The sequence below is a fragment of the Trachymyrmex septentrionalis genome, unplaced genomic scaffold (genome assembly GCF_001594115.1).
Source record: "Trachymyrmex septentrionalis isolate Tsep2-gDNA-1 unplaced genomic scaffold, Tsep1.0 scaffold171, whole genome shotgun sequence".
NCBI lineage: Eukaryota > Metazoa > Arthropoda > Insecta > Hymenoptera > Formicidae > Trachymyrmex > Trachymyrmex septentrionalis.
The window spans coordinates 206,719-216,308 of record NW_017304876.1 but is presented as its reverse complement, the minus strand read 5'-3'; the positions used below and the strand labels follow the sequence as shown (position 1 = coordinate 216,308).

Here is a 9,590-nt window from a genome sequence, read left to right as displayed (position 1 = left end):
TTTTTTTGTAACTCGAAAATATTTTTGAAAAATGTAAAAATCAAACTTTTTTAAAAATAAATGTCACTTATTTATTTGTTAAGCGAAATTAATTATTTTAGTTCCAATGATAATCGCAAGTGATTATCCTGATTGAAATGAAGTTTTATTTTTTTATTTCAGTTCACTGGAAGATTTTGACTGAGAGAATGTTTAAATACTGGATAATGAAAGATTTTTAAATAAACGATTAATTTCGGAAAAAGCGCACATAAACATATTGCTTATTTTTATTTTTAAGAGAGATTTGTATTTTTATTGTGAGTCTGTTAATATTTGTTTATTCTGTTAATATTTGAAATTAATATTTAAAAAAACAGCCCTATAAAGTAGAATACCCCCTTAAGGGTTTTTATCGCGGATTTAAAGGAATGAATTTGTCATCGTGACGCTTCTCTTGTGACGTTGTATGGGAGTTGCATTAGATTTATTCTTTTCTGAACTGAATTCGTATAATTCATCTTTCCTCTTTTCCAACGTGGAAAGAAAAAGAAGAAAGATAAATCATACAAGTTCAATTAAAAAGAACAGACTTATTGCTCGATTTCTGAGTGGACGGGCTTTGCATTTTTCGACGGTATAGATAGAATAATAATAAAAATGCCAAGCAAAGTACTTTCATTTGGAAATCAGTCCCGATTGGATCCCAGTTGGACAAGGGACACGCGTTTCAGTCTCTTCTTAGATGTAAGTAAAATACAATGACTTCCCTAATTTCTAATCCCTAATCACTAAATTGCGGCGTCAAATGAATTGTGAACGCCAATCCCGTACGCCAAGGCTCGAAAACTCGGGCGAGGTTTCGTTTATATAATCTTACATCCGATTACATCGTGTAATTAATCCTACTTATATCGGTTTCTAATCAGCAATCACAATTCTACGCGATTAAAATGCGCCGCCATTCTTTGTTATGCATTATATTACGAAACGAAATGCTTTGTCCTGATAACGATGTAAAACGATCCCGAGTGTACTTTGTCATGCTGCGATACGTCTGGATATAAAACGAAATTGTATTCACGATTATTTCTGATCATGAATAAATACATCACACACGTGAACAGCTCGTGTAATCCGTTCACTGCTGTTTAAATGCATACTGAAAAAAAGTCTGGTAATAATAATAAAGCCTATATGATGGTTATTAAAAATATAATTGTTTGAGATAATTTCATTTTTGAGAAATGTAATAATTAAATCGATTAATCTAATCAAATTAACACTAAACGCTAATTTTACTTTCTTCAATATTACCCCCTGTTTTTCTTATTATTACAAAAAATTTATTGCTATTATTACTTATTCTTATCACTATTATTACGTTTGGTAATATTTATTAGATGTTACTAATACGCTAAACAAGATACATTTGATAGTTATTACCAAACCTTTTTTCAGTACCAACATTTAGTCAGGATAAGCAACAAATGGAACGACGAAATCGTCGTGGATAATTAATTATTAATCCTTCAGTTGTGCGCAAACATACATATATCGTATATCTAATTTATAATTAAGAACGCACATTATAATTAATTACGCGATGAGAAAGTGGATATAAAAAGGACAATATAAGAAATTAATAAAAATCTGCACATTAATTTGACACTTTACGTTATTCCACATTCGTTAATGTAATCTGTGGAAATGATGAACGCTTCATAATTCCACATCATTAAAGAGATATCGTGATATTCTGTTGCGTCGTCTTCCGTCTCGTCAGAAGTCTTTTTAAAAGTCTTCCTGAAAAAAAAAAAAAAAAAAAAACCGTAATCGCACGTGTCGCAGCTAAAGGGTCAAACTCGAGGAACCGACCGAGAGCTCCGTCGTCGTCCGGTTCCTCTTTGTATACTTGATTTGGCGTAACCGAACGCCGCGTTTGGAAGGCATTTCAGAAGGCATTGAATTCCTAGTGTGTATTGTCACGAGTTGACATCGATTACATGCCTTGACCTACCTATACGTGATTCCATTTACGTACGCATCGCGAATTGTAAGCCCGGACCTGATGCGAAACCGACGTCCCGTTTCGCTTCAGAGAGCGCCGGATGTGGAGCGATCTAGTTGAATCCGGAGTCTCTTAAGAAGAGCGTACGCGAGTAATTTCATTGCCCCAGGCAAGGAGGCTCCCATTGCGTTAAAATCGCTCGAAAAATGATAAAGCAGAGGTCGACGATCGGTGATTCGTTGTACTATCGAGCGCTACGTATCGTATAATACTTTCATAATACTAAGAAAAAAGGCGAATTTATTATATGAAAGTGGCAGTTGCGCGGTTAGTTTATCCTGATTAGTCTCATGCACATACTTGATAAAGTATCTCTGGCAGTATATAGAGCTTCGCGGCAGTTCTTCTAGAATTCCCTTCCACGAAGTCCTTCCTCGGCGTATCCGCTTCCCTCGTCGGAAAATTAAATGAATACTTATAACGCAAAAGATATCAAACCGTCTCTCTCTCTCTCTCTCTCTCTCTCTCTCTCTCTCTCACGTAAAGTGGAAACACGAATATTCTAAAAATTCCCCCTTGGAAACAAGAAAATATTTCAACGTCGAATACGCGAATAATTAAAAATCGTTTGAAATTTGGAAAAACTAAAATTAATAAAACGGCGTTAGAAATAGATATCCTATTTAATTTCGTCACTTCGCGCGATGGTCATCAGCATAAATATATATTCCGAAACGATCGAGTCGAAATCAGCATTCGATTCCTTTTGTAGGAAATCGGATGCGGAAACGTTGCGTAAAAGGATCCACTCGCTGGAACGGTCGCAGAAACGGATTATTCGTTGTGCGGAGCAACGCACACGTCGACAAATCGCGTGTACGCGAATTGCGTGCGTGAACGTTTTTACGTGCTGTACGCGCAATGCGATGAAGTTCTTTGTTTTTTTCGTGTGCTCGGAACAGGACCGTTCGACCGATCAGTGATAAATTGTGGCTCGGAAGCCACGATGTTGCATATTTAATACCACGACGGATCCGCCCAGACCCGGCTAATGACGTCGATGCAGATTTATGCTAAGGGAAACGGAAAAACGATTGCTCCTAGATTCGATAATATCCGATGAATAATGAAGTAAAGAGGACTCGGAAGGAAATCCGTGATGAACTCTCGATCGTCCTTTGGTAATACGAGGCGAAACGAAGGTAAGACTCGTTCGTCGTTTCGTCTCGAATTTTCGTACTCGAATTTCGAGAGAGAGAGAGAGAGAGAGAGAGAGAGAGAGAGAGAGAGAGAGAGAGGGAGCATAATGATCATTAAGTTGAAAGAAACTGTAGTCTCGCTTTTGCTCCCGTCGAACGTTAATCACGCCGTCACATCGTAATAGACGTAACGCGATACTTTCATCTCGTTCCAGTCTAAAGATTTTGTACGAATAAAAATCGAAATATATATTCTCGAAAATATTCTAATAATATAATAATAGCAAAGATTACGTTAGATTACTCGTATAACGAGAGTTATTGGTGTAATAGATTACATTGTCAAAAACTGGCCGTCGAAAAATTTGCCGTAAAATGGCGAAATTGTTTTCAGAAAGCAAAATTGCCACGTAATAACGCGGCTACGACGCTCTATTGTTAAAAATGATTAATCTCGAGGGAGATACTTGCGCTCGTTCGCGAGCCGATATTATTAATATCAATGAATATCGTTGTCCGCTGTAGAAAAAAAAAAAAGAGAATATTAATTCGCCTCGATCATAAATCATGCATTGTTTCTGCCCGCTACCGAGGTCCGAAGAGTACGCGTCATTGTCTGTTTTAGCGGCGTAGAGCCATTACGAACTCTGATTTATGAACGATGCGCATCCGAATAGGTTCTCGAAGCCGCGTAAAGAAATGTTCATAGGCGTTCCCGGGCGCCAAGCCCGGAGGGTAAATTCTGAACACCCTTTTTAGACAGATAGAAATTAGAAAAAAAATTGTCAAACAGCCTTCGGATCGTATTTAGGCGGCGATGAGGTGTCTGTACTGAACACACGCCCGTTATATTTAATGACGAATATTCACGGTACATAAAACATGACATGTAATTGTTTGTGGAGCTCGCAATTAAAAGACACTCGGAAAAGATCGAAATAGACGAGTGCCTTTTAAACATTTGTGTTGCTCACGATTAACACCCGTCGCCTCGAATGTTCTGCACTTCTTCTCGTGTCGTGCTCGTGATAGATACGTTGAATATATATACAGACATCTGTACAATGTCTCGTCGTTTAGAGTGCCTCGAGTGCGAAAGCGTCAAACTCGTGCTAAAACAAATCGCGATTCGAAATCTCTGCGGCGTGATTCGGAATAAATCCGAAGTATCGTATCTTTCTCGTGCGATTTCGCGCGAGTTCTCGATATTACATATGCCATATGTAAAGGAATAAAAAAAAAAAAAAAAAATTAGAGAAACATGTTACACGAAAAATGCTCTAAAATGAGATCGACGAGATATCGTAGCAAAGAGTTTCTGTTAATTGCGTACGGCGAGTAATTGCTTATGTCAGAGAAGATGGATCGCGTGGTGGTAAAAGTCCGGGCAGAACCAAAACAGGAATGGACAATTACCGTTCCCGTTTTCTTTCGTCAGCGAAATTTCACGATCTATCCTTGTCGGCGCGAGTGTATATTCAGTTTTTCAGATCCAATGATTAGAACGAAGTGTGTTCGCTGCTTCGTGCAATATCCGATATGGATTGTTGGCGATCAGCACCCGCTCGAACGAGACGGTCCGGAAGTCACTACCGAGATTTTCAGATAATCGTACACGCGCTGCTGATTTGCCGATTGTATTTCGCTCGACAGATGTTGCGAGACGGTGAATGTGAATTAACGACCGCACCGTCGAATGGCTCGCGACAGGAAAATCAAGTCTTACGTGACTTACCTTGCACACGCATTTATACGCTGTGTCATTCGTTTCTTTGCGTCCGCATTTTCGTGCGCCATTTTACGACCAGATAGGACAAAGCGCAAATCATTCTCTCCGTATTCTATTACACGAAATTACACTATCGCGTTTCGCGAGAACTCAAACAGCGAGAAAGTACAAAACATACTTGAAATACGTCTGGAAGGCGTCTTCAACACACTTTCGGGTATTCTTCAGACATTCCCCGGGCCTCTCTCGTATTCGCGTGTGTGTTATCTGGGAGATGTCAATAAGAAAAGATTTTCAGCGAAAGTTTCTCGACCTTTTAGCAGGTCAACGACAGAAAACTTCTTGTCCAATCGATCCTGCGGAAATATCCTACGGTCGATTAGTCCGACATTATTATATGGTGACGCTTCGGTGTCACCGTTGTGTACAGTTACATTGTGCGCAAAGCTTGTCAACTTGCTCAATGGAGAAGAAGTACAGCGGACGAGTCGTCGGCGCAAAGTTCAATCGCTGATTTCCTGGATGAACACGGAGACCATTCCATGGGAACCCCCCCCCCCCATTACGACTATTACGTTCTCCATGTAACTCTCCGTGTAAGTTTTCCGCGATGAAAACTTCTCCGAGCGACGAATTGCAGCCGCGAGACGACCTCTCGGTAGGTTCAATCACAGATTCAAATTCGGATTGCTCTCATCGCGCTTATCGGCCGGCCAAGCGCAGTGCCAAGTGTAGATTCGATGATTTTCACCAACGAGAGATCACTGACGAGAGATTTGTCAAGTGACGAAAGATCGACTCGGAGGGAGAAACCATTCTAGCAGATAGTTTCCAACGGTGCAGTTTTAGTGCTCGGATTTTGCGTCACGCTGTCGCCCATGCTAGGCATCCCGTGGCTGGTTGTGCTGTGACCGTTACCCTGTCTCCCAGCGTTGGTCTGCGGGTTCCTGCTGACGAATCTTTTCAGTGCGGCTCGAACTTGCGGCTGGCAGCCGACCGCTGCAAAAATCAGTACTCCCTGGAAGGCGTTTATTAGGTCGGTGAAGTACCAGATGTATTGCGGTCCGCCGACAGCCCACGAAACCACGTCGGCCACCCAGGTAACACCCATCACGATCACCAGCTTCATGCATATGCGGCCTAACGTCGCTCTGAAAGTAGAAATTAACGGAAACGCTTAAATTAAAGATACGTATAAACAGGAAGCTCTCTCAAGAAAGTGAAAAATGTTTACTTAGAATTCCAAAATAGCGCACTTGTAACTATCCACGGTTCTATTTTTAAATTCCCGAGAAAAAGAAATTTAAAGATAATATGACGACGATGATGTGATGATACAATTAAAATAAAATTATCCCTCTTGCGGGATAAGGGAGATCAGATGCGACCCGGCTCCGTTTATTTTACGGAGCTCCATGCACTGCTCGTTAACAGAGAAAGAAGTTTTATAATATATAATATGTATTATTTATTTATTTTTATCCATTTATTATGTCGATTAGGTGAAATATGAACAAAACAGCGTTGGGTCGGATCCAATCTCTTTACTAGGAATATTAAATTTTATCTTAACCCTAGCTGCATCTTTCTAAATCGAAATTTTTTTCGCGTTTCTAAATTTTTCTTTTTCTTTGAACTTATACATTATGTATATTTCGAAGTTTCTTAAGTCTCTCGACTTTTACACATTATAGGCTTCCTTAACCTTTAGACAGACGAGAAAGTCACTTTTGTGTGGTTTAAAATAACGTCATTTTTGGTAATCTTTTCAATACTAATATTGTATTAAACATAATTGTATATATGTTGCCCAAAATATATAAAAAAATATAAGTATTGAAAAATATACAAAAAATTAAAATACATAAAAAAAATTAAAAAGTTATAAAAGAAAAAGCAAAGAAAAAATATGAAAAGTAAATTTAAAAACCAAACAAAAAAGAAAAGTCAAAAAGCTACAAATTTTCTACGTCCATGTCGTTAACTCTGAGTAATGCTAAAGGAAAGTTCTCTGCATGAGTCTATATTAATTTATATTTATTAATGTTGTCAATATTGCTCAAAATTTTATAAATCTATGCTCAGAATTAGAATCAGCGATACCAAAAACCTCTGAAATACTATTTTTGAGAAAATAAACATTTTTTATATTTGATATGTTCCCAGCCGGGAAAGCTACTTTTGTGACTCTGAACAAATTTCGAAATTTTGCGTCGTGTGTATATTACTTATATAGAGAGTAAAATTTTTGAGAAAAAAGAATCACTATATTGTAACGAAAAAGTACCAGCTGTTTAAAGGTTAATCAATTCTCCATCGATGGGAACAAAATTAATCGAAATATATTCATTTTTATGAAAATTACGGTAACACACAAATATGGATGGGGATCACAGTGTGTGTACCAAGCGTGCAAAAAAACAAATGTGTGCTAGGATTAACATAAAAAGGTTAAGAATGTGAAGAAATACGTTTGTAATTTCAGTTAAATAATCGGTTAGTACACACGCGTGAACCGCAGAGAAACCGCAGGCACAGAAGATCATGAATGAAATTGATTGTAATAGTCCGGTTGATATTTCGCTGTATTGTTTACGTTATGATATCGTTGTGCTAGCGACGTCGCTGAATGCGATATTGCAAGAAATTATTTATCGCGCTATGAGACTCTCCTCCCTGACGGTCAATAAAGCAATCGTACGCTTCGCAACATATGACGTGCGTATAATGAATGTAAATGGTACGCGATTAATTGACATTGTTTATTTGATATGCGAGACTGCGCTTTGTCTCGTTATAAATAATAGGCGATCAAATAATACGCGATTATAAATTTTCGCTTCCCTCATTGAACTGTTTAACTGTTGACTTTTCGAGAAGCTTTCGTCTCTCCCCCTTTTTGTCGGTGTACCTACAAAATAATGGCTCGACGGAAATCGTCCCGCCGATTTCCATGTCGAAGGGTAGAAAAGCGAAATCCGCTATTATTCGTGGATTATTGTGGGACGAGCACTAGAAAAGTCTCGCTTATTGTTGTACTATTATCCGTTATTAAAAACGATTCATATGAGCCCCGCGAATAAATGCACCCTCATACTGTGGCGGCATTCGATGTACTATGCATCACATATACAGAATATTGCCACAAAAAAAAATTCCTCATTCTAAAATTTCACAATTTTTCCCCTAACGATTTTTTTCCAGACAAAATATTCCATCATTTTTCCCTGCTTCCAATAATATTCAAATTTGTTTTCGTATTTTCGTCTTGATTTCGAGAACCGTCGAATATTTTGTTGAGAGAACAATTCAATTATTACGTAGCAACGTAAATTACTATTAATGTTGCCTTGCAAATTTTTAAAGAGGGAAAAATTTTAATTTCCCATAAAATATTGCAAAATTCTCGAACTTTTCCCTGATATCTCTCTGACTTTCAGGAACAATCCTGATATATGTAATACATCCGTCGCAGGGAACCCGAAAATCAAAGTGTTATTAATGCGTCCTGTCAGAATATTCGCGGCCCGTAACACCGTACGGTATCCGTACATCGCGGCGGTATCGCAGAATTACGGCGTCGTAATGTCGCTTCGCGTGCGTTATCCTGACGCACGCACATCGGTCGCAGTCACCGAGAATTCTATTTTCGTTGGCGTTGCTAATTATTATGAACGGACCGCGTGCAGTCGCTCGGCTGTCGCGGGCGCGAACTCACGGAGAGGAAATGAACGAGCATCGAAAATAACGTCTGAGAGGAAGAAACCGGGAAGGAATGAGGGTGGACAGGAACGATGAGAATGATGCTGAGAATCATTTGGAATCCAGTCTATTATTGACTTTTTGCCGATAGACGTGGCTGGAGTTGTCTTCTGTCTAAAGACAATCCGGTAATCTCGAGTCGCGAGAGTGTCGGCGGGCAGACAGAAATTGAGATAGCAGCAGTAAAGACTGAAGCGCGTGATATGTCGTTTCAATTACGAGTCTTATAGCTTTAACAGTGTAGGGTGATGATATCATAAATAAGCGGTGAAAAGATTTAATCAAGAGGGGATCTAAACTAATCCGTATGCCTTTATTCCCGCCTTGTGTAAAGCCTAAGCACAAACGGAGGAATGTAGGACAATTTAAGTGATCGTTGGGGAAAACAATTTTTCTCGCGTATTTGAATAATTGTAGCGGATTAGGAATCTCACAGATATGAAAAAAAAAAAGAGAGAGAGACAATAAAAACAGCCGTTTAAGCATTAAAGATCTAGTTTGATCGTTTAGGATCTTAATTTCCTATTCGTTGCGTATTCACACATTATAGTACTTAAAAAGATACTTTGTCTAATATCGTTTACAAAAATCATTCTCCATTTCGTGTACATATTTGCCGTTAGATTTTCTTGCGTTCTTCAGCATTACTTGCGCGCAGAACATGACATTTTCTTCTTTTTCTCGCAAGAGAAAAGAGAACGTAATTGGTGGAAATTATTAAAATAAGTGACGGAGACACACAGATTAAAGCTTGAAGCGCGAAATAATTACAACCTCGGGAGATACAGAGACTACTAAACGCGTCTTGTTTCCATGGCGAGGCGCGAGGGATCCTGTTTTATAAACGAGGTAATATTACGCTTCTCCATTCGTAGAAAGCGCGCTGCGCGATATTACAATATATACCTTT

General features: G+C 38.7%; 1 protein-coding gene across 1 annotated transcript in view; it reads right to left on the bottom strand.

Annotated features, from left to right (window-relative positions):
• Nucleotides 1-5,416: 5,416 nt before the first annotated feature.
• The window catches only part of LOC108746451 (probable G-protein coupled receptor Mth-like 1), a 163,815-nt gene continuing 159,641 nt past the window's right edge, over nt 5,417-9,590 (bottom strand). The window contains exon 7 of the mRNA XM_018483236.1: nt 5,417-6,069. Coding sequence (XP_018338738.1) covers nt 5,736-6,069 — 334 coding nt within the window. The 3' untranslated portion in view covers nt 5,417-5,735. The remainder of the gene's footprint in view (nt 6,070-9,590) is intronic.